The sequence below is a fragment of the Eumetopias jubatus genome, unplaced genomic scaffold (genome assembly GCF_037043125.1).
Source record: "Eumetopias jubatus isolate StellerSeaLion01/CBP00866 unplaced genomic scaffold, mEumJub1_p1.0 scaffold_15, whole genome shotgun sequence".
NCBI classification, from domain to species: Eukaryota; Metazoa; Chordata; class Mammalia; order Carnivora; family Otariidae; genus Eumetopias; species Eumetopias jubatus.
This window is the reverse complement of record NW_028274821.1, coordinates 87831857-87857035: the sequence shown is the minus strand read 5'-3', so window position 1 is coordinate 87857035 and position 25179 is coordinate 87831857. Positions and strand designations below refer to the sequence as shown.

General features: G+C 46.7%; 2 protein-coding genes across 9 annotated transcripts in view; both read right to left on the bottom strand.

Annotated features, from left to right (window-relative positions):
• The window catches only part of GLE1 (GLE1 RNA export mediator), a 28722-nt gene extending 17460 nt beyond the window's left edge, over positions 1 to 11262 (bottom strand). For 2 of the 3 annotated variants that reach the window (XM_028107786.1, XM_028107787.1), the window contains exons 1-4: positions 11098 to 11262; positions 7279 to 7500; positions 3966 to 4076; positions 4 to 152 (exon numbers count right to left, since the gene is read on the bottom strand). In XM_028107786.1, the coding sequence (XP_027963587.1) occupies positions 4 to 152; positions 3966 to 4076; positions 7279 to 7500; positions 11098 to 11196 (581 nt within the window). In that variant the 5' untranslated portion in view covers positions 11197 to 11262. The remainder of the gene's footprint in view (positions 1 to 3; positions 153 to 3965; positions 4077 to 7278; positions 7501 to 11097) is intronic. The other variant, XM_028107788.1, reaches the window with a different exon arrangement.
• A 2208-nt stretch (positions 11263 to 13470) lies between these two features.
• Positions 13471 to 25179, bottom strand: part of ODF2 (outer dense fiber of sperm tails 2) — a 34184-nt gene continuing 22475 nt past the window's right edge. For 3 of the 6 annotated variants that reach the window (XM_028107794.2, XM_028107795.2, XM_028107796.2), the window contains exons 14-21: positions 24776 to 24911; positions 21225 to 21335; positions 21024 to 21128; positions 19841 to 19999; positions 18449 to 18549; positions 16119 to 16281; positions 15559 to 15684; positions 13471 to 14881 (exon numbers count right to left, since the gene is read on the bottom strand). In XM_028107794.2, the coding sequence (XP_027963595.1) occupies positions 14693 to 14881; positions 15559 to 15684; positions 16119 to 16281; positions 18449 to 18549; positions 19841 to 19999; positions 21024 to 21128; positions 21225 to 21335; positions 24776 to 24911 (1090 nt within the window). In that variant the 3' untranslated portion in view covers positions 13471 to 14692. The remainder of the gene's footprint in view (positions 14882 to 15558; positions 15685 to 16118; positions 16282 to 18448; positions 18550 to 19840; positions 20000 to 21023; positions 21129 to 21224; positions 21336 to 24775; positions 24912 to 25179) is intronic. The other 3 variants (XM_028107797.2, XM_088019219.1, XM_028107798.2) reach the window with 1 other exon arrangement.

Genomic DNA, 25179 nt, shown 5'->3' with positions numbered 1-25179 from the left:
CACCTCTTCTCCATCACTTCCCGTAAGTCCTGGAATTCTTTATGATGTTTCAGCTCCTTCCGTTCATCAAAGCGCTTCAGTTGTTCAGATGCCATCTCGGAGAGGGCTCGCACCTTCCTCTCCTGCTCCTCCTGCCACTGCCTCAGGCCCTCCTGGAAAGGGTCAGCACCTGCTCTCTGTGGCTCCGTTAGCACCTTGCTCAGTCACCGTGGGGTACCCCCCGTCGGTCCTTAGCTCCAGAGACACTCGAGGGCATGGAACCAGCTCCTTATTTCTCAGAAGCTACACTCGAGTTGCATCTCCCCTTTGGGTGGATGTTTAAACTCAGCTGTTTTGGAAAGCTCTTCCAATTTGCCCCATTCAGTTCATGTCACTCCAATATCAGCTGAGAATGAACAGGTATTTACCAACATAGTGTCAAACAGCCCTGCGCGTTTAAGCCTCCATCCTGTGCATTCTGATGAGGGTTTCAGAGTAACCAACAGAAATTCTCACTCGAATTCCATAAACATGCTATGCCCATTCCTATCTCACTCCTTTCCTTACCTTAGCATCTCTGCCTCCATCTCCCCGCCCCCACTTCCACTTAGGAAAGTCCCGTTCCTATATCCCTAAGGGTATCAGGTATTCCATTTATTACTCATGAGAGTACTCTCATATGGTTTTTAAGGGTGATGTGACATTTTAGCTATCAAAATTTAAAGTGTATATATCCTTTGAAACTAGTTTAATTTTAGAAATTTATCCTGAGGAAATATTTGCAAGCGTGTGCAAAGGTATTTGTACAAGGATGCTTACAGCAGCCCTGCTGATGATGGCGATACATTTAAAATAATTTAAATTAACTAGGGATCGACTAGACATATTACAGTGGGTCAGACTAGAGAATACCTTTCAGCCTTAAGAAGGATGAGCCGCTGTATACAGCAAAATATATTGTGAAGACACTGTGTTATTCTATTTTAAAGCTTCCAGTGCAAGAAAGCAAAGTGACCACAAGCATATATAACCTCTCCTCTGAACCTCTGTTTAAAGAGAGCTGGGAAGGAAAAAAAGACTCAACAATAGAAAGCACATGGAATCATCAGCAGGGAAAAACTTTCAACACGCTTCTGGAAGATAGAAAGTTTCTGTGGAGGAATGTGGACTGACAGAGCAGGGCTGAGAAAACGTGAGGATGCACGCACACACAAGCAGATTACGCCTCTCGGGGAGACAGCCAACCTAGCAGAACCTCAGAGAGGCTCCAGATTGAAAAATGCCAGGTCTGAAATCAGGTGAGGTTCATGTGGCCGAAAACAGAAACATCAGCGGAATGTTTATGGACAAAATAGTCAACCCTCGCCCCCACCCCGAAGCCATGAGATCAGAACAGCCAACAGCCAGGTACGTGTGCTGTCGTGATTTTTTTAAAATATCTTTTCACGTGCTTCTTTGCCTGTATCTTTGGTAAAGAACCTCTACTTTGGCCCATTTTGTACTTGATTTGCTTTTACTGTTGTGTACTATGTAATGATTTAAAAAGAGATCTGCACATTCTCTGACACCCTCCCATCTCCTCCACTTCAACCTGAGCAGGGCTTCAAGACTGCCTTGACCAAGAGAACGAGGGAAAGAGAAATAATGTTACACAACTTTTGAGAAAGGCCACACGGCTCCAGGATGTTTGTTCTCAGAACCTGAGCTCCGTGCTACGAGGAAGCCCCAACATGTGGAGAGGACAGACGCCGCAGCCAACGCTAACTTCAGCTGCTACCCAGGTGACAGAGAAAGCCTTTGAAACACCTCCGGCCCCAGCCGCCACACCCGCACGGCCCTAAGTGAGAACCATCTAGTGGAGTGGGTTGACCTCCAGAAACATGAAAGACAGTAGTGACATGCCAGGGGTGGTTGTAAGCCACAAGTTTGGGGCGATTTATTACACGATCACGCATACTCCCACCCCCCCAAAAATAACGGAGAGTTCTTTCCTATAACAAAATGAATAAACTGTCCGGAGATAACTGGATCGGCTAGCATGGAGGCTGGTATTCCAGAACAATACCCTACGAATGCTGACACTCAGGAAGTTCAAAAGCATTATAATCTTGTTCCTGACTATGCACCTGGAAGCCTTGGTCCAACCACTGGCAAAGAAAGGTCATGGTCATTAGCTATTTGAGGAAACTGTGTACCCTAGGAGATCAAGGTGAACAAGTGGAAAATAACGAATCTAGAAGAAACAGGTATTTCAAAGAACACAAATCTAAAAAAGGACTCTAGTATGATATGAGAATAAAATGCTCTGAAAAAAAAAAAACAAGTGGAAAATAAGAGAAAGCTCATGAACATTAAACCCATCATTTAAAAAATACATAAATACGTATCTTTTCAAACAACAATGGAGGGATAAAATAAAGAAATCTTCTGGAAAATAGAGAAAGACAAAAGGAAAATGAGAAAAAGAATAGGAGAAATAGGGAATTTATCTAGGAGAGCCCATCTCTGCCTAATAAAAGTTCCCAGAAAGAGAAGAAACAAGGAAATGGAGAGGGAGAGAAACTAATCAAAGGGAAAAAACTTTCCCACAGATGAAGGACCTAAGTCTTCAGCTGAAAGGGCCCCACCTCTCCAGGATCTGACCACTCCTCACCGTGCACACTCGTAGCACCTGAGTGGAAGCAACCATCGCCTTTCAGAGTATAACGGCTTCTACCTACGTTGTACTTACTGCTCTTGTTCACTCCTACCTCTCCTCACCAGTGCAGAAGCCCCATAAGGGCCTCGATTCTCATCTGCTTTGCTATTGTCTCTAGACCTAGAACAGCATCTAAGTGCTCAATAAGCATGTGAGAGCTTGACAACTATCGGCTGACTCAGTGAATGAATGAATGAGGGTAGACGCCGGAAGACTTTCACTTTATAAACTCACGTAACCTGTAGAAATGTTTACAAAGTCATGCATTGTTTTTCTAATTAAAAAATAATAAAGTCAGCTCTTTGGGCTCAGATCTAGTTGGTGGTGACATGGTGAAAGGCCCCCAGAGGGTTGGGATCCTCTGTAAATACGGGAGCCGTTATGGTGCCTCCCTCAGGAAAATGGCGGAGAAAACTGAAATAAACCAGCACGACAAGTACACGTGCTCCTTCTGTAGCAAAACCAAGATGAAAAGACAAGCTGTGGGGAGCCGGCACTGTGGTTCCTTCATGAAAACAGCAGCTGGTGGGGCCTACAGCATTTGAAACACTGCTAACCTATAATAAACGGCTTACTTTATGTACTGAAATTACATGGGTTTGTTGTTAAATTTATGAATTAGGTGTTCCAATTTCTGTTGCCTTAACTTTGCTTTCTCAAAAGGCTTGGGAATTAAAATCCTTCTAACTTTTATTGGAAAAGCATGAAAAAATAATAAAGTCCAAATAAACTATTAAAATAGTGTTATTCCTGGGGCGCCTGGGTGGCTCAGTCATTAAGCGTCTGCCTTCAGCTCCCAAGGTCCTGGGATTGAGCCCTGCAGCAGGCTCCCTGCTCGGCGGAAGCCTGCTTCTCCCTCTCCCACTTCCCCTGCTTGTGTTCCCTCTCTCGCTGTGTCACTCTCTGTCAAATAAATAAATAAAATCTTAAAAAAAAAAAAGTGTTAATTCTTTCCTCCGGCGGCTGTTAAGATCCATCTTCTCAGTATAACGTTACTGACAGGCCCCAGATCACCTTCAAATTCTGAAGAAGTAAATGGAAGCCAGGAAAGTCTAAGTAATTTTCTTGAAGTCATATGTAAAATAGAAGAGCTAGGATTTGAACCCAGATCCCCCCTCAGAGAGCTCACTTGTGACTGCTCTGTTACACTATCTCCCCAAATGAATCGGGAGCTACTAGCACGGGGGCCACGATGATTAGCATGAGGTGGACATCCATAATGCCTGAAGAACTGCATTTACAGGTGGCTCCCTCGGGTCAAGCCTGCCTTATTTCGTGGGTCACTTACTGTTCCTCTCATCCTGTGCACCAGCTCATACATTCGGATGCAGCCTTCCACTTTGACCCCCCGGGAGGACTGAAGTACCATAGGCTCTGTATGCTGGGACTCATGTTTGCCCTATATACACAAAAAATGGAAAAATTAAACATTTCAAGATGGTAAATTTGGTGTTATCCCTTCTAGACGAAAACCACATCCCTACTTATGAGCAATAACCATAAGAAGAAGAATAAAACAATTTAGGTTAGAACCAGTGTGCTTGGGCGCCTGGGTGGCTCAGATGGTTAAGCATCTGTCTTTGGCTCAGGTCATGATCCCAGGGTCCTGGGATCGAGCCCCCTATCAGGCTCCCTGCTCCTTGGGGAGCCTGCTTCTCCCTCTGCCTCTCTCTCATGCATAAATAAAATCTTAAAAAAAAAAAGAAAAAGAAAAAAAAGAACCAGTGTGCTTTTCATGATGTTGATCTTGTTCCAACTGTTTTCCTTAGTAAAGGAAATAATAAACTATATTTATATAATAATATACAAACCAATAAATGATTTCTTGCTTTGGACAGTTCTTTTTTTTTGCTTTGTTTGGGGCACCTGGGTGGCTCAGTTGTTAAGCGTCTACCTTCGGCTCAGGTCATGATCCCAGGGTCCTGGGATCGAGCCCCGCGTCAGGCTCCCTGCTCCGAGGGAAGCCTGCTTCTCCCTCTCCCACTCCCCCTGCTTGTGTTCCCTCTCTCGCTGTGTCTGTCTCTGTCAAATAAATAAATAAAATCTTAAAAAAAAAAAATTTTGTTTGCTTTTTTGATTTGCTTGTCTGTTTTGATCTACCCAGCAAACTTCTCCCCTTTCTTCTGATGTGTCCATTTGTGCTGAGGTGGTTTGAATGGAGCAATCCCAACCCACATCCTGTTCTTCCACCCTCCTGCGTCAGAGGTAATCATGTGACCAGCCTACCAATCAAAGTACTCTATCGGGCCCCCCACCCACCCTGTGCCCCAGCATCTACTTCAAGAATGAGGCTTATGACCCAAGCTAGGCTAGGCCAGACTCCATCTCTGAACTTTTCTGATGGAGTTATCTGGAAAGGCTTAATACTTCTGGAGATGCTAATCTAAGAAGATATGTGTCTAGGGTTACTAATGGCCAATTTGCCACAGGGAATCTATATAAACAATAAAACTAAGAAGAGTAAACAGAGAGGAGAGGCAAAGCCCCGTATTTGGGTCACTGGATCAAGTCAGAAATGATGTAAAGCAGAGACAAGCAGAAAGTAGACTGCCTGGACTGACCCGATTCTGAATGCATTTGTAGACTTTATGGTTATATGAGCTAATTAATTAATTCCTTTTTCTCCCTCTTAGTTTTGCTTAAGCTAGTTTAAACTGGGTTTCTGTTAAACACCAAAAATTCCTAAATGACACAATAATCCATTATGTGAAGCCATCCAAAACTTTATTTAAACTTCAAGAATGGTGGCACCTGGGTAGTTGAGTCGCCTAAGTGTCTGACTCTTGATTTTGGCTCAGGTCATGATCTCAGGGTCCTGGGAACAAGCCCCACGTCGGCTCTGTGCTTGGTGGGGAGTCTGCTTGAGGAGTCTCTCCCTCTGCCTCTCTACCAGCTCACGCATGCTCTCTCTCAAATAAATCTTTAAATAATAATAAAAATAAATAAATAAACCTCAAGAACGATGGAATTCTCTATCTGGAAAGGAACTCAGCAATGTGGCACAGTACCAGATTTCCAGATGAAGAAGCTGAAGCATGAGGAAGATGCCTGCCCACTGGCATGCCACAGTACTGGCAGGATTGGAACTGAGAAGCGCTCATAGAAACAGAAATCTTTTTTAAAAGATTTTATTTATTTGTTTGAGAGAGAGCGAGAGAGAGAGAGAGAGAGAGAGAGATTGAGAGAAGGAGTGGGAGGAAGGGCAGAGGGAGAAGCAGACTCCCTTCGGAGCAGGGAGCTGGACAAGAGACTTGATCCCAGGACCCTGGGATCACGACCTGAGCCGAAGGCAGATGCTTAACCAACTGAGCCACCCAGGAACCCCAGAATTTTTTTTTTATTTTAAAATAATTCTAATTCACAGGAAGTTGAAAAAATAGGTAGAGGGAGGTTTGTGCACTCTTCACCTAGTCTCCCCCAATACTAACATTCAGGAATACAGTAAATATTAAGAAGAGTAAACCGATGTTGGTACAAAGCACAGTACTACTTCAGATTTCGCCAGTTGTACAGGAATCCATTTGTGTATGTGTACCGTTCTATGCAAGTTTATCTCACGTGTAGATTTCTGTAACTATAGCACAATGAAGGTACAGAACTGTTCCATTACCATAAAGCTTCCCAAGCCACACCTACCTTCATACCTCTAATCTGTTCTCTATAATACTCTTATTTCAAGAATGTTAAGTAGATGGAATCATACTGTATGTTCCTGTATATTTGTATATACACTACTTCTGGAAGTATATCCCCACCCCGCCCCCCCCCAAAAAAGAAAGAAAAGAAAAGAACGCCACCAGTAACAATTTAACACTTGTTAAGTGGGAGAAACAAAGGCAGGGACAAAATAGAATCAAAAAGAGAAAAAAAATGCTTTTTTTTTTTTTAAAGATTTTATTTATTTATTTGACAGAGAAAGACACAGCGAGAGAGGGAACACAAGCAGGGGGAGTGGGAGAGGGAGAAGCAGGCTTCCCGCTGAGCAGGGAGCCCAACGCGGGGCTCGATCCCAGGACCCTGGGATCATGACCCAAGCCAAAGGCAGACGCCCAACCAACTGAGTCACCCAGGCGTCCCTCCTTTTTATTTTTTAAACAAATTACAATTTTTGTTTTACAAATTATAGAACCAATGATAAGTTACATACGTCTGGAGAACAGGTATGAAATTTACTGTAAGCCTCCAGCAGCCAACACAAAAAGGGAGACCTCATGAGTTAAACTCATGCAATGGTCATGAGAAAAAAACCAACCAATTGCTCATGAAATTGCTATTCTTGGTACCAAGAACAGAGGGGACTCTCTCTCTTAGCTCTTCGTTAAGAGGACACTGCATGATGTAGTGAATGGAGTCCCTATGACAGCCACAAGAGTCATGATCTTTCCCAGGGTAAGGTCACTGTTGTCTGACAATGTTAAACACTTCAACTTTTTTAAAAAAGATTTTTAAGTAATCACTACGCCCAACGTGGAGCTCGAACTCACGGCCCTGAGAGCAAGAGTCGCACACTCCACCACTGCATGAACCAGCCAGGGGCCCCTTAAACACTTCAGCTTTTCGGCCACCTCCACCTTCTGTCTTAAGCTGAACAAAAACCTTACCTCGGCTCCATCTGGTGTTGCTGAGGAGGATGGTGAGAAGGCAGGGGTTCTGCCAGGAGATCTGGGAACACAGGAAGGTTGGTCGAGGGTGGAAGTGGACCTAGAGGATGCTGAGGTCTCAGAGGAAGGTGGGTTCTCTTGTGTGTGGGGTAAGACATGGTCTACCACCCATCCAGAGTAGGAAGACAGCTTGGGAAGAGACATACATTCTTCCAAAACATCCTAGAGAGAAGAAGAGGGTGAAGCCCAACTTGCATGTCAACTGATTCAAGCAATCAAAAATAATTTTGGCCTTATTTTCCACTATCTGCCTTACTGGTTATCTAAGAAGGCCTGAATACATACATACATACATACACACATACCAAAGACCCAATCTAACTGTACTAACAATCAGAGATGGAGACTAAAAAAAAAAAACAAAACAAAACTACTTTAAGATTTTATTTATTTATTTGACAGAAAGAGACACAGCGAGAGAGGGGACACAAGCAGGCCTCCCGTGGAGCAGGGAGCCGGATGCGGGGCTCGATCCCAGGACCCCGGGATCACAACCTGAGCTGCAGGCAGAAGCTTAACGACTGAGCCACCCAGGTGCCCCGAGAAAGTAGTTTCTTTTTTTGTAATTTAATTTTATTATGTTATGTTAGTCACCATACATTACATCGAAAGTAGTTTCTTGGTAATGACCCTGACTACCATCCTTTTACAGCATCAGACTAAATAACTGTAACCACAGAAAAAGGAATGACACACAAAGATGGTCATTAAAGCATATTCAAGGGGCGCCTGGGTAGCTCAGTCGTTAAGCGTCTGCCTCCGGCTCAGGTCATGATCTCAGAGTCCTGGGATCGAGCCCCGCATCGGGCTCCCTGCTCGGCAGGAAGCCTCCTTCTCCCTCTCCCACTCCCCCTGCTTGTGTTCCCTCTCTGTCAAAAAATAAATAAAATCTAGGGGTGCCTGGGTGACTCAGTCATTAAGCGTCTGCCTTCAGCTCAGGTCATGTTCCCGGGGTCCTGGGATCGAGCCCCACATCGGGCTCCCTGCTCAGCAGGAAGCCTGCTTCTCCCTCTCCCACTCCCCCTGCTTGTGTTCCCTCTCGCTATGTCTCTGTCAAATAAATAAATAAAATCTTTAAACTAAATAAATAAAATCTAAAAAAATTAAAAATAAATAAAGCGTATTTGAAAGCAATCTAAAACATCAGAATGGAAAAGAACACAGGGAATTTTGACCTAAGCTACAATATACACAATCAGGGGATATTAGTCATTTAAAAGTACTAAATGTGGGGGCGTCTGGGTGGCTCAGTCAGTTAAGCAAGGGTCTGACTCTTAATCTCAGCTCAGGTCTTGATCTCAGGGTCATGAGTTCAAGCCCCACATTAAAAAAAAAAAAAAAAAAAAAAAAAAAAACACTGATTGTGAATCCTATGTTAACACCATACTTCAGATTCAAATTTTCCCCAGTTTTATTGAAAAATATTCAACATATATCACTGTATAAGTTCAAAGTGACAGTATGATGGGTTGATTTACATTAAAATATTAACGATTACTACAATAGGTTCAGCCAACATCCATCTTCTCCTATAGATACAACACAAAGAAGAAAAGAAAAAAGGGAAAAGAAAAACTTTTCTCCTTGTGATGAGAACTCTTAGGATTCACTCTTAACTTTCCAATATAGCATATAGCAGTGTGAGCTACAGTCACGTTGTACATTACATCGCTAGTACTTATAACTGGAAGTCTATCTTTTTTTTTTAAGATTTTTTTTTTTAAAGTAATCTCTACACCCAATGTGGGGCTCAAACTCACAAGTCCAAGATCAAGAGTCACATGCTCTTCTGGCTGAGCCAGCCAGGTGCCCCTTGGAAGTCTGTATCTTTTGACAACCTTCCTCCCATTTCTCCCGCCCCCAAGATTCAATTTTAAGTGAAAAACCAGGAGTATAAATAAATGTCTACAATTATATAAAATTTTAAAAAATGCTAATACACTGAAAGACATGAAAAATATGCTAGAAGTTATGCTTGGGTGATGAGTGACATATTTCTCCTTGTTCTAATTCCCTAGATTTAATTTTTTTTTAAAGATTTTATTTATTTATTTGACACAAGAGAGACACAGCGAGAGAGGGAACACAAGCAGGGGGGAGTGGGAGAGGGAGAAGCAGGCCCCCCGCCGAGCAGAGAGCCCGATGCGGGGCTCGATCCCAGGACCCTGGGATCATGACCCGAGCCGAAGGCAGGCGCTTAACAACTGAGCCACCCAGGCACCCCAACAATGCATACATTCTGTTGACAAGGCTGCAGGCAAAAAGGCACGATCATGCATTGTTGACTGGAAGGCAATCTGATGCATACATAATGGGCGGCGGGGGACATCTATGTTTACCTTTTGACCCAGCAATCTCAAGTCTCGGAGTTTATCCTGAAGATACACTTCCCACACAATGAAAATAACACACACAAGGGTGCCTCGGTGGCTCAGTTGGTTAAGCGACTGCCTTCGGCTCAGGTCATGATCCCGAGTCCTGGGATCGAGTCCCACATTGGGCTCCCAGCTCAGTGGGGAGCCTGCTTCTCCCTCTGACTCTCTCCCCTCTCATGCTGTTTCTCTCTCGCTAATAAATAAATAAAATCTTTAAAAAAAAAAACAAAAAGAAAAGAACACACACACAAGGGTACAAGTAATGGATTACAACTCAATGAATAAAACAGGAACCCAGGAGTACATGATGATATAAACAATTCATTAAACAGGGGAGAAAAGAAAGCTCTTCCTTACAGTAGAATGCCAACTACTAAGCGTAGAAGGAATGGTGGATATTAAAGAAACGCCATCTGGTTACCTCACAGGGGTGACTGATTCAGACAGAAATAATGAATGCCAACCATGGAGGTTTGACGAGTTAAAGGATACTAGTGTAATCTTGGATTACCTCCCCATAAGATACTAATCAGTTACAAAAGGAAAAATGCCCCATTTTAAGTGCAGCTATCTGGCAGGTAACAATGTGACCAGGTGATCAAGGTTAGGATTCCCAGTGTTGGGATGGGTTGCAGCATATGTATGCTTCCTGAGATGACTGAGAACACAGCATCACTTCTATGGTATTCCTACCAAATATGCACAACGTGACTCTACACCAGACAGACCCATCCTGGGATTCATCCTACAGAATTCAAGTTATGTATTCCCTAACACTGCCAGTGATAATAAAAGACAGGGAAATGCTTTAGAACGTGTAAATAGACAGGTCAACATCGTATCTATAACTAATTATCAGCAACTTGGATACAGGAGCTATGCCTTAACCTTGTCTACAGCCCTGCAGTCTAGTGCATGGGTTTGCAAATTCTAGGTACAGGGACCAGGCCACCATTAAACTTTCCACGTCTGCCCAATGTCATCTAGAATTTTCGTCTTTTCAATAGGTTAGGTCATATTAGTCGTTCTCCGCTAAATCTCCTAGCACAAAAGACGTGCAGTAAATAACTGACCCCGAGAGGGTTGCTTTGACAACACAGCGGAGGTGCCTAACTCTGACTCTGACTGGGAGTGGCAATGAAGCCTTTAGAGAAGAGCACCTTTGAAATAAGAGGAGGTCCCTGAAAAGTTAGAAAAGGCAGGAGAGGGCAGACACTCTACGACACAGAGATGCACACACGGGAGTCAAGAAACAAATGCGGGTTGTCGGAAAAAACGCACGTGTTCCAAGCGCAAGACGTGCCAAGGGTTAGGGAACAGCGGGGTCTCGTGGCCAGGAGCCGGAAGGGCACCGCCCACTCCGGCCCCCCCCCCCTCCGCTCACCTCGCCCCGCAGCAGCCAGTCGCGGTGGTAGCTGAGTCGACCTTTGTCGGAACTGCGCAGCGCCTGCAGAGTCTCCCAGCAGCGACCCTCAGACGGCATGGCTCACCTGAGGGAGCTTTTCAGAGTCTCCGCTTGTAACAAAACATGTCCTCGAATCAGCCGCCCGGAAACGGGCCCTAGCTTCCGCTTCCGGGGCACGCACGCAGCCGCGCAGCGCAACCCCGCCCTTAACGGCTGCGTAGCCCCGCCTCCGGCGCCGAGCCCGCTTGCCAGCGCGCTTGTGCGTAAGGTTTGGTCCCTATGCTACCTCTCTTGCTTGCCGCTAGGATCAGGATCTTCTGAAGGCTGGAGTCTCTGGATTGCAGAAATCCCAGTATGTTTTTTTGTTTTGTTTTGTTTTGTTTTTTGTTTTTTTTTAAGATTTTATTTATTTATTCGAGAGAGAGAGAATGAGAAATAGCACGAGGGAAGAGGGTCAGAGGGAGAGGCAGACTCCCTGCTGAGCAGGGAGCCCGACATGGGACTCGATCCCGGGACTCCAGGATCATGACCTGAGCCGAAGGCAGTCGCTTAGCCAACTGAGCCACCCAGGCGCCCCCCAGTATGTTTTGATGAGGATGTGGAGAAATTGGAACATTGCTGGTGGGCTCTGAAATGGGGCAACTCCTGTGGAAGACAACCTGAGAGTTCCTCAAAAGGTTAGCGTTACCATTGACCCAGCACTACTCCTAAGGGTGTATGTATATACCCAAAGAAATGAAATATGCATCCACATAAAAACTCGAATGTTCGTAGCAGCATTACTCATAGTGGCTAAAAAGTGTAAACACAAATGTCCATCAACTGATGAGTAAATAAAATAGGGTGTATTCATACAATGGAGTATTATTTGGCCATAAAATGAAGTACAATGCATGCTACAACATGGATGAATCTTGGGAAACATTATTCTGAGTGAAAGCACTGGTCACAATATTGTATGATTTCATTTTTGTTAAATGTCCAGAATAACAAACATATCCTTAGAGACTTTGTTAGTGACTGCCAGGGGCTGTGGGGAGGGGAAAGGGGGAGTGGCTGCTAACTGGTATGGGCTTCATTTGGGGTGATGAAAATGTTCTAGAACCGGATAAAGTTTATAGTTGCGTAACTTTGTGAATATACTGAAAATGACCGAATTATACACTTTAAAGGGGTGAATTTTATGGTATGTGAATCCTATCTCAATACATCGGATAAGATTCACCATTGCTGGGAACCAGCTTTAACTGGGACTTTTTAGCTTTGGCAATTCTTTTGCCCATTTCGTGGGATCTCAGTTCGAGGTAGAAAGGAAACACCCTCTGGAGTTTGAAGTGTTATAAACATTTTCATTTTTTCATTTTTTTTTTTTTTTTTACAAACTCTCTGGACTGTTTGTAATAAAATACTTTACAAAGAAAAATAGACCATCGTTGAGAGGGTCCCAGCAATAGACTCCAAAAGAGGTGTTTCCCACCAGCGTTGTAAATAGCAGTGCCCTGCAGGAGGAATTTTTCATTGGTTTTACAAAAATACAAATGAGTTGTGCAGATATGTACCACACTGGTGTAAGCTTGCCAACTGTACTTTTTTTTTTTTTTTTGGTGGGCAGCAAAGTGAAGTTTATTGAGTGATAGTACAAAGCTCCCGAAGAGGGAGGGGACCCAAGAAGGCTGCCCCCAACTGTTCTTTCTTGGAAGATCTTTCATACATTGTAAGTTCTAGTCCATTTATCATTAAAGTTATGAAAACAGGCTTCGTATTGTGGCACTGGTAGCTGGTGCTTGTTTTTCAAATGAACTCCCTTGGCAAAATTAAAAGCTGGAAACTGCAAATGTCCAAAAATTTGAGGGGGGAAGGAGATTTTCTGAATCTAGATGCCTGTGTGGGCCCATTGTTTTTGAGGACATGGGGGAATTCTCTGGAGTTCATTGCCCATGAGTTAGAGTAGACAGAGGACAAGATTGGATCACCCAGAAGGCCAATAACAGCTAAAACAGAAAGGTTAGGGTTCAGCACAGTAGCCCATTCATTCACCCTCTAAGGAATGTGTTCTTTCGTTTAAATACAGGAAAATGTGAAGAGCACAAAAATAGCCCATAATCAGAAACCAACTAACAGGGGGCACCTAGCTGGCTCAGTTGGTACAGCACGCAACTCTTGATCTCAGGGTTGTGAGTTCAAGCCCCATGTTGAGTGTACAGATTATTTAAAAATAAGATATTTAGGGGCACCTGGCTGGCTCAATCAGCAGGGCATGCAACTCTTGATCTCAGGGTGTGAGTTCAAGCCCCATGGTTGGGTGTACAGATTACTTAAAATCTTTAAAATTTTTTTAAAAATAAGATCTTTATTTTTTTAAGATTTATTTATTTGAGAGAGAGAGAGCACAAGCAGGCAGAGGGAGAGGGAGAAGCAGGCTCCCTGCTGAGCAGGGAGCCCGATGTCGGGCTCAATCCCAGGACCCTGGGATCATGACCCTAGCTGAAGGCAGACACTTAACCGAGTGAGCCACCTAGGCATCCCCAAAAATAAGATCTTTATAAAAAGAAAAACCAACTAACATTTTAAAAATAGTAATATATACACATCCTGTCTTCTTCCATCCTATCCACCCCACCTGACACTGAGCTGTGCCTTACAAAGTGTGTTCTCCAGTCATCTCACAGGATTATGTTGTGAAGAAGGTGCACAGGGAAGGAAGAACCAACCTGGGCCAAAACGAAATGAGAAGCCTCACGTCCCAGGCACCAAGTACTTGTTTACTGGCTCTCCTGCAACATTTTCCTTCATCGTTTTTAGAAAAGGGAAGGGGTGGGTAAGGAAATCATCCAATGGAGCCTTAAATATTGATTATAAAAGCTTCTTATAAAACAACACACATATTTCCAGAATAAATGCATTCCACAGATACAGACCTGGCAAAGAGAAACAAAAATCAGTGAGATTGGGATTACACTTTGAAGAGGCCACTGGACATGGGCCCTGCAGCGTCTGTTGTGAAGTGCTTAGGGACAGGGTGGCCTCAAGGACACTCGAACATGAGGTTTCCAGCGGGCGTGGGAGGGAGGCGTTGGGGCAAACACCGTACCCGTGACAAAAAACAGCAAGTGAACATGCTTACAGCCCAGGAGGGGTGGTGAGGGCCTCGGCCTAATAGATCCTGCTGGTTCAGGGAAGAGAAAACCCAAGGGAGAGATTCCTCAAAAGAGGAGGGCTGTGAGGGAACTGGAAGAAAAAGTTCAGATCATTTTCTCTGGGAAGGAAGGAGCAAAGTCATGGTGAGTTAAAATCGGGTACCCTAAGATTAGTAGATTTATGGTGTGTCAAGGTAATTAATTTCCATCAGATGACTCTGTCAGAGGGGAGAAAGAGAAAACTAAGTCATTCCTGTCCCCCACCCCCACCCTCTCGCTGCTTTAGGGACTTTTCTGGGGCCAGTAGCTCAGACAAGATCCTGAACACACTTCCATCAGTGGAAGAGAGAGGAAAGCAACAGGCTTTGCAGCTATGGCTTGGCCCCTCTGCGGTTCCCATGGCATCAATCCGGGCTCCTGGCCCAAGACCGGCGGCCTCAGGCAGGAGGAGATCGGGAGCGGATGGGAGAGCTGGTCAGGTAGGTAGTGTAGGGACTGTCCCCGAACACATTGGCATAGGATGACTTGAGGAACTGGACGTAGTTCTGCATGCTGCGATTGGTGCTTTCTGACTGCTCCAGGCGATCTTTGAGGTCCTGGAGCCGGCTCTGGTAGCGACGGTCAGCCTAGGAGGGAGAACCAGAGTACGGGCCAAGTGTGAGTACAGGCCAAGTGTGTAAAATGTCCGGGACAGACAGATCCCTAAGAGACTTGATCAGTGGTTGCCAGGGGCTGAGGGCGGGGGAATGGGAGGGACTGCTGATGGCTATGGGGTTTCTTTTTTTTTTTTTTTTTTTTACAGATTTTATTTATTTGAGAGAGAGAGAATGAGAGATAGAGAGCACAAGAGGGAAGAGGGTCAGAGGGAGAAGCAGACTCCCTGCCGAGCAGGGAGCCCGATGCGGGACTCAATCCCGGGACTCCAGGATCATGACCTGAGCCGAAGGCAGTCGCTTAACCAACTGAGCCACCCAGGCGCCCGGCTATGGGGTTTCTTTCTGAAAATATTCTAAACTTAGCTTGTGACGATAATGGCACACCTCTGTGAATATGTGAATATAATAAAAACCACCGAAGCGTACAGTTTAAATGAGTGACTTTTATGGTATGTAAATGATACCTTAGCAAAGCGGTTAAGAAAAAAAAGGGATCTGCCTGGAATATCCTTAAGGGATGGGAAAGTGATTTGAGAAAAATAAAACCATGTCATATTCATAAAAACACCTTGCCCTGCAGGCCCCAGGAAGCTAAAATCTCAGCCCACTCCCTCCTCTTCTGCCCCCTACCCTCCAGCCCGACTCACGTCGTCCCGGCTCCGCCGCAGCTGGCTGAGTTCAGTTTTGGTCCTGCTCAGCTGGGTCTCAAGGTCCAGGATTTTGCTCTGAGCAGCCCGCTCTTTGGAGACCGCATGCTCCTTGGTTTGTTCCACCTGCCCAGGAGGCCCGGAAGTGTGGCTGGCTTACCTGACCTGGGCACTGCCAGGCAGAGAAGCCTGGGCAACTCCCGCTCTGGTCTCAGGGACGGCCCGTGCACATCGCCGTGGACGGCTCCCGGGAGCCTCGGGGCAGGAGCTAAATACAGGACTTCTGCAGCCCACTTCACCTGCCCCTTCCCCACACTCCCATGAGTCATCACCTGAGCCCTGGTAAACCTGGCTGAGTCCCACGCAGGCTGCAATTGAATAAGCCATCATGAATAAAGGGCCAAATCCTCTATAGTAATTGCTCATTTGATCCTTACAATGAATTCATGAGGCAGGTGCCACTACTGTGTGCCCATTTTTTAGATGGGGAAATAGGCTCAGAGAGGTCAGGTGATTTGCCCAAGGTCATAGAGTCAGTTAGTAATGGAATCGAGACTGACCTGCCTCCTAGCATCTTCGATGGCGCTCTCCAACTGCCTGGCCAGGGTCCCACACTCCCGTGTTTTCTCCTCTAGCCGCAGCTGGGACTGGTGGATTGCCTCCTCTCTCTTGGCAATCACCTGTAGGAACTCGATATTCTGGGCGCTGGTTGCCTCCAGTTTCCTAGGTGAAAGCACTTAATCAGATCCTGCTCATACCCCTACCTGTCCTGTTCCACCCCACCAGGGGGCTGCCAGTCACCCCTGGACGGGGGCTCTCATCACGCCAAGAGTCTCCAAGGAACCACAGGAATAAACCAAAGAAACCTGCTGATTAGCAAGACGGCAGGGCGCTGAGCAGCCCGGACAGCCAGTTAGAGGGCTGTGTGAAGAGTGGGCGGGCAGGGAAAGCCGACTGAGTGTGCCTGTTAGCACACATGATACAGCACCTTGTATTGAACTTAAAATTTAGAAGTTATACAATGTTTCACAAATGCAATTAGTTTGTTTCTTATGCATGTGGGAGAATGGTTAGGAGAGAAGGAAGTTTCTAGAATAAGATTAAAATGTATTCCTTTATAATTAAAATTTTAACCTTAAAAGAATTTATAGAGGACAAATAAAATTGCCACTTGTAAAACAAAACAAAAAACAACAACAAAAACACGGGTCACCATTATCCCCACTCTACAGATGGAAGAAACTGAGGCACTGAGAGCTAAAGTCACTGGCCCGAGGTCAACGCAGCTGGCAGGTCTGTCACCAAAACCCATGCCCTCAGCTTCTGTTCACGGCTGCCCCCTCAGCAAAGGGACTTCAGCTGGACCACTCTACCGCGGATGTGAGTCACCACGGGCTGCAGTGACCATTCCGCTATGCACACATGGTCCCCAGTGCACTTGCAGAACATCTTCCAGTTGAAAGCTCTGTTAAGTTCTGCTGAGTCCAGTTGCACACTGGAGGCCAGCAGAGCAGAACACTGGCAGAGCCCAGGAGACCTGCTTGCCCAAGTCCCCGCATGCAGGCTGCATGAGCCACCTGGGCAGTCATGGCATCCCAGGGCCCCGGCCTTTCAGCTCTGAAACTAAGGCCCCAGCCCTCATTTTACAGATGCTTAAAAGCTCCGGAGGAGAGTCAGGGGCCTACGTCACAGCTTTGCCAGATACCAGCTGTGTCACCTTGGGCAAGTCACTTTACCTTTCTCCATGCTCAGTTTCCTCATATTTAAAATCGGGATAATAGTAGGGGTGCCTGGCTGACTCAGTCGGTAGAGCGTGCAACTCTTGATCTCAGGGTCGTGAGTTCAAGCCCCGTGTTGGGCATGGAGTATACTTTAAAAAAAAGGCGGGGGGATAATAGCAACAATGTGGTAAGGCCTTTGAGGAAGGCCTCATGGAAGAGTTACTGTAACCTCAGGAGCTAGATTCTTATCCCTCCCTCGATCCCTTTCTCAAGATGAGTAAACGGAGGTTCAAAGGGTTCAAGGATTTGCTCAAGATCCTAATACAAGTGGCCAAGCTGAGACCCAAGGCCAGGGCTTCTGACTCTGGGTCTCTGTACCCCTCGGTTGCCTGTGAGTCTCCCAGATTTGGACCAGAAACATTGACGAGTTTTCTCATTGCTGGGCTGGTCCACACTACCGTGCACGTGTGCACTCTCTCTCTCTCTCTCTCTCTCTCTCTCTCTCTGCTGCTTTATTCCTTTTCCTCCTGGTTTTTTCTTTCTTCAGTTTCCTTAAAATAATCTCTCCTTCTTAGAGCATCCAAGTGGATTCAAATGCTGAGATCTGCCAGGTCTTAGAAGTTGCCTATTTCGTTCTGCTCAACGCAAAGATGTGCCTCCCCTCCCCTTCCCCTTTTCCCTAGATAAGAATCTAGCTCATGAGGTTATTGTAAGTCTTCCTGTGAGAACCACAGGGAAACAGGAAGAGCTGTACTCTTCCCCTGACTGCCTCCAACAGTCCGTAGGTAACAGAAGAATCAGATCAGAAAGGTCTTGGGGAAGGAGGATCAGAAACAAAGAGCAAATTGTGAAGGGGGGGATGCCCCCCCCAACAGCCGCATACTGGTCCTGCTGGTTTGCTGGGTGAAGTGTGCCTTTTTAGTCGGTGGAGCCTGTGGGTGGTCTGAACGTGACCACACTGTTCTGGAGCATCCCCCGGTCAGGAGACCACCTTCCTCTCTCCCACAATGCTTACCACTGCAATGGAAGCAGCTTTTCCTCTGAGGTCTGCCCTGTACCTTCCAGGGCCTTGAGTCCCTCAAACACTTCTGCACACTAAGCCCAAAGCAGCTAAGTGGCTGAAAGTCTCAGGTCCTAGGAGGACAGAGATGGGACCAAGTGCCTCTAACCTCTCCAGTTCATCCACCTTCAGACTCAGCTGCTTATTTTCCTTCTGGGAAGCCTGATGTTTCTCTCTTGCCATCTCCAGCTTGTCCCCCTGATGTTCAATCTAAAATGACAGGAACACAGACCTGTTTATGAAGGAACTTCCCGGTGCAGCCCTCCCTTCCCCCTAGGACCTGTCATCCACACCCAGGAGAGGGGCACGCGGCCCTCAGCAGGCATCCAAGTCTCAACGCACAACCTGGAGGACAAAGGAGAGGAGGGGCAGGTTAGGCCCGACTCCCAGGAAGGCTTTCCCCACACGAAGAGAAGCCAGGTTTGATCCCGATGACCCACGGTGATGCTTTCTTGATCAGCAGAAGCCACTCAATGGGATCCGGGGCAGACATGAGAGGGCGGAAGCAGATGGTGGGTTTAACGGGCCCACACGACGTGCCACGGCGCTTTACCAGTTACATTGTTGGCACCGCTGATTTCATTCTCCCACTGAATGGGGACAGGTGCTCGCAAGGCAACAGGAAACCTAGCAAGTCTTTCAGGCTGGCGAGTTTGAGAGGTTATCCAGAGGGCTGCTGTATGCAGAAGCCTCAGATATCAGGCTCAAAAGGCCCTCAGAATGCTCAGGTTCAAGAGAGGGTAGGCAACTTAAGAGGACTGAGAACATGGGCTTGGGAAGCAGATGGAGCTGGCTGGGTTCCAAACCCTGTTCACTAAGTATCAGCTCTGTGACCTCAGGAAATTATGCCCCTATGCCTTGGGCTGCTTTCTGGAAAATGGGGGAAAAGAGTATCTACATCTTAACGTTCCTGGGAGAATTACGGGAGACAATACTGGGGCGCAAAGTCTGTGCTCAAGAAACGACAGCTACTTTTATTATTACAAGGTAGCAGGTCAGGAGAAGGGAAGGGCCTCACCCGAGGTCCCACTGCAAAGGAGAGGCACATAGTTTCTTACACTACAGGCAGGATTCCAGTAACCCAGAGGCAGACTGCTTCTGGGAGGAAGGGAGCCCTCTCTGGGGTCAGAACCTCAGGCAATGGAGCTAAGAGTAGGGAAAGGCAGCTAAAGCAAGAGAAAGCTGGGAAAGAGCACTCGGAGGGCTGGGTGTCTCCCCAGGGGCCGAGCACAGCCACAGAGCGGTAGAGACTTGGAGCACCGGGGGGCGGGCAACACAGGACAGTGACGGCTCCCATAACTACAATCACTTTGTGCAAACACAAGGCATTTGGCACACCAGACTTTTATTTCACAGCACTGATGATAGCTCACTCCTTTCAGAAAGCGGCAGCCAAGAAAAAGGAAGTGGTCCTCCCTTGGGGGGGTGTGTGTGCAGCTCATCTTGGTAAGCGGGACCCTGCTCGCGCCAGTTCGTGGGACCCTTTCTGCCAGTCCCTTACCCGGCTGCGCAGGTCTGATATGATGGCTGTGAGGTCAATGTTCTTCCTCTCATAGCCCTGCAGCTGGTCTTGGCACTCCGCCAGCTTAGCCTCTGTGATCTTGAGGATGTCGGGCAGCTGCTGCAGGTCAGCCAGCTGGGACTGGAACTGCCTACGGGCCTGGAGTGGGAGAGAAAATTGGGAAGGGCCAAATTGGGAAGGGCCAATGTCCCACCATTGGGAAGGGCCCTGCCGCTGGTGGGGCCAGGCGGAGTCCTTTGGAGTTAGGGCAGGGCCGCCCTCAGTCCCCGGAAGAGGGTCCTGTGAGAACCACAGGCAGGAATGTGGCCTGCCCTCCCCACAGGCCACTGAGGGTTGTCCAGCTGTTCTCTGAGGGACACACTTGACCCCAAATGGCCCTTGAGCCTGCCACTCCTTTAGTCATTGAATAACAATGGCAATCACACAGCAAACACCAGGCCCCAAGCCCCATGCTAAGGGCTCTCTCAATTAATTCATACAACAACCTATAAAGTGGGGGCTGCTGTCCCAATACAAGGGCTCTAAGGATGATAGGAGCAAAGTCATTTCCCTAAGGTTGCTCAGCTCAGCTAGAAACTGACAGAGCAAGGATTAAGGTCCAGTCTAACTCCAATGCCCCTAGGAAGGCAATCCTAACGCTACAGGTCAGAGAAGGTCAGAGCTCTCTGATTCAGTCCGTCCCTGTGTTAACAAGGAGGTTGAGGACTGGATGGGGCAAGGAGTTGCCCAAGGCTATGTAACATTAGTGGCTGGGCCTGGACTCAGCCCTTCTCCTAGGTTAATATTAAGATGATCCCTTTATCTCTGGAATAAGGCTCTCTGGGGAAAAGGGGAAGGGGGAGGGGAGGCACATCTCTGGGTTGAGCAGAACGAAACAGGCAACTTCTAAGACCTGGCAGATCTGAGCATTTGAATCCACTTGGACGCTCTAAGGAGGAGAGATTATTTTAAGGAAACTGAAGAAAGAAAAAACCAGGAGGAAAAGGAATAAAGCAGCAGAGAGAGAGAGCGCGTGAGAGCGCATGTGCACGGTAGTGTGGACCAGCCCAGCAATGAGAAAACTCGTCAATGTTTCTGGTCCAAATCTGGGAGACTCACAGACAACCAAGGGGGACAGACATGGGATTGGGTGGCGGAAGAAGGCAAGGATGGGGGACGGTACCGCTTCAATCTCTTTGTTCATCTCATCTTTAAGGATCTTGTTCTCTTTGTCACAGCGTTCCAGCTGGGCGGCCACTTCATCAGCCTCCAGTCTGGTCTTCATCACCTGGGGGTCAGCAGAGCATTGGGCAGAGTTTCGGTGAAAAACACCTTTACAGCCCACCCTTCCTGGGAGAGGTCAACGTCCCGGGCAGCCGCCTACCTGACTCTTATAGTTGTCAATCATCCCTTCATAGTTCTTAACTGACGCCTTCAGCTGCTGCACCTCGATGTGCGCCTGATTGAGCTTGTCCTCCATCGGGGCGAAGCTAGCCTGGAAGGGGCGGCTAGTGAGTAACCCACAGGAAGGCTCCCAGAGCAGGCGGCCATCCCACCCTCGCCTCTCACTCCGAGGGGCCAGCCAAGGGAAACCCCACCTACTCAAACCCACACTAGCAGTTTTCCTCAGACGGGTGCCAGGGCAACTCAAGTGAGTAAAGAGTTGGCCCTGGAACAAGGAATGGAGGGCTTAGGGCCACCAACCTCCCACACAATCGAAAATGCACCTATAACTTTTGACTCCCTCAGAACTTAACTACTAACAACCTACTGTTGACCAGAAGCCTTACCAATAACATATACAGTCGATTAACACGTATTTTGTATGCTATATGTATTATATACTGTACTTTTACAATAAAGTAAGCTAAAGCAAAGAAAATGTTAGGGAAATCATAAAAAAATACATTTACAGTACTAAACTGTATTTATAAAAAAAAATCCACATATAAGTGGACTCACACCATTCAAACCCGTGTGTCAAGGGTCAACTGTAGGTGCAAATAAGCAACTCTTATGCTTTCTTGTCCTTACTACAAAAGCAATACATAATCATTAAAGAAAATGGAGGTAATAAAAAAAAAGAAAAGAAAAAGAAAATGGAGGTAAGGGGCACCTGGGTGGCTCAGTTGTTAAGCGTCTGCCTTCAGCTCAGGTCATGATCCCAGGGTCCTGGGATCGAGCCTCGAATCAGGCTTCCTGCTCAGTGGAAAGCCTGCTTCTCCCTCTCCCCCTGCTTGTGTTCCCTCTCTCGCTGTGTCTCTCTCTGTCAAATAAATAAATAAAATCTTTTTTAAAAAAAGAAAGAAAAAAAAAAGAAAATGGAGGTAACACCAAGGAAAACCAATCTGATGCCTTGCTTTATGGCTATCTGTCTGTAGCTGAGTTAGATACTTTATTTTTTTTTCCAACAGGAACAGGATTATATTGTATTTACCGCTTTGCAACATGCTTTTGGCAAGTAACAATTACCTTACCTACTTCTCAAGTCAACAAATGTCCTCCTACAACTTAAATGTTCACCTTAGTAGATAGGACAAAAGAAATCATGGTATCTCAATAAAACAATCTGCAGTCATTTGAAAGAGATAAAGCTAAAAAAAACCAAACCAAACCAAACCAAAACAATAACCCGACCTAAGAAGATATCCATGAGATATGGGTGAATGAGAAAAGCAAGCTGCAGAACAATAGGTGTGTGTGTGTTTGAATATCTATATTAGTATTGGGGGAAAAAACCTGGAAAAATATGTATCCACAGTTCACAAAGAACATCACTTCTATATCACATTTCTGTTATGTTTTAAACTTTTCCTGGAGAACATCATCTAAGACAATATACTTCTACAAACATCATTTTGAATGGCCACACTGTATTACTCACCACAGACACCCATAATGTAACTAATCCCCTAACCACTTGTTAGACTTGGAGGCTGCCTTTCATTTCCCAGCAACCTCACTGCAACAAATGAGGGGCTGCCCCTCCCGCCAGAAATGGCTCCAGTGAGGACTGACAATACCAAGGGTCCCCCAGGAGACAAGGAGCAACTGTTACCTCTCCCATACCCTTGATGGCAGTGTAACTTTGTATAACTGCCTTAGTCTATGGCAACATCTACCAAAGCTGAATTTATGCTCACCATCTAATGACCTGCAATTCTACCTCAAGGTATTTAACTTATAAAAATACCCCAAATAGGTGCATCCAAAGATGCATGAAGATACTGTACAAGTCAAATGTCCATTGAGAGGAGAGATAAATGTAGCATGGTGTGATCCTACAGCCGCAGACTGGACAGCACGGACCTTGAGACCTGCCACACAGCATGGATCATTTACAGACAGAACGCTGAATGAAAGCCAGGCACGGAATTCAAAAACAGGCAAGCTGATCTGTGCTGACTGAAGAAGTCAGGAGGACAGTCACCTTTGCACAGGTGTTTGTAAGTGGGTGAGGTCACTAGGATGCTAGTAAGGTTCAGATAAGGGTGGATGATGGGATAAAACGTGTTCACTTTATGATAAAGTCTAGAATGGTGTACCTTTCCATATGTCATACTTAAATAAAGCAGTAAAAAAAATAAACCTAGGGGTGCTGGGCTGGCTCAGTCGGTAGAGCATGTGACTCTTGAGCTCGGGGTTGTGAGTTCAAGTCCCACATTGGGTGTAGAAATTACTTAAAAATAATTTTTTTGAAGATTTTATTTATTTGACAGAGACAGAGAGAGAGAGAGAGACAACATAAGCAGGGGGAGTGGCATGCAGAGGGAGAAGCAGGGAGCCCAATGTGGGGGTTCGATCCCAGGACCCTGGGATCCTGACCTGAGCCGAAGGCAGAGGCTTAACTGACTGAGCCACCCAGGCATCCCTCAAAAATAAAATCTTTAAAAAAATAAACAAACCTAGACTCGACTGTCCAGATCAGTTAAAAAGATCCGACCTGGCTCTGAAACATGAACCTTGACTCAGTGCCTCTGCCTCAACTGTGCTGAGAGGGTGTAGAGCAAGTGGTCAAGAGCTGGAGCTCCAGAACGAGACTGGCTTCAAATCTTAACGCCAACACTTCCGGGGCAAAATCTTGGCAACAAACGTGACCCCTCTCTAAGTCTGTGTCCTTATTCTGTAAAGTAGAGACAACTACTCACTATCGGGAGGTTGGGAGGTTAGGGAGAATAGATGCACATCAAGGGGGCAGCAGCCCCCAGGAGTCACTGTTCACCTCTAGTCGGGTGTGGTTTTTTTTTTTTTTTAAAGATTTTATTTATTTATTTGAGACAGAATGAGAGAGAGAGAGAGAGAGCACATGAGAGGGGGAGGGTCAGAGGGAGAAGCAGACTCTCTGGCGAGCAGGGAGCCCGATGCGGGACTCGATCCAGGGACTCCAGGATCATGACCTGAGCCGAAGGCAGTCGCTTAACCAACTGAGCCACCCAGGCGCCCTCTAGTCGGGTGTGTTGCACGCACACGGGCTGGGTGTTCATGTTAAGTGTCTCACACACATTACCACATTCTCATGAGAGCCTGCTTTCCTCCAAGAAACCACAGTGACAAAGGATAAACTGTCTAGCCTAGGGCCTGTAGCTAGTGAAAGGCGGTCAGAACTTGATCCAGGCCTTTCTTTTTTTTTTTTTAAAGATTTCATTTACTCGAGAGGGAGGAGAAGCAGACTCCCCGCTGAGCAGAGAGCCTGATGTTGGGCTCGATCCCAGGACCCCAAGATCATGACCTGAGCTGAAGGCAGACTCCTAACTGGCTGAACCACGCAGGCGCCCCGAATCCAGGCCTTTCTGACTCCAGCACATGCCCTCCTAATCATGTTGCTGCCTCAGGCCCTCTGAAGACCCCTGAGTCATTTCTGGGGGCCATCTGGAGTGCCCCATCAGGGGCCCTGCTGCCCTATACCCACTGTGTGGGCCCGCTCTCACTACAGACCTTCAGCCTCTCGTTCTCTAGCTTGAACGCGGAATACTCGGCCGTCTGCCGGTGTAACCTCTCCACCAGGCTGTCCCGATCTTCCCGCATCTTCTCCTCCAACGTTTGCTGTTGGTTTACGAGATCTGTCACCCGGCTAAAAGGTCGCAGACAGAAAGCAGACAAAGAGAAGCCTTACATGGGTTCTGAGAAGCCAGGTCTGTGTGGAGTGGGGCCAAGTGTTCCTCCCCAGGGCCACCTCTTGGTGCCCTGTCTGCTCCCCACTCTCCACTCCACTGCCCCGCTCTGCCCTGGCGCATTCCCACATACCCCCCTTCTCTTCTATCAGCCTTTAGATTTGTCTCCCATACCCCCCCTTCCAGAAGCCTTCTGTGTTCTGATCCTCCCATGAGGCCAAGACACGC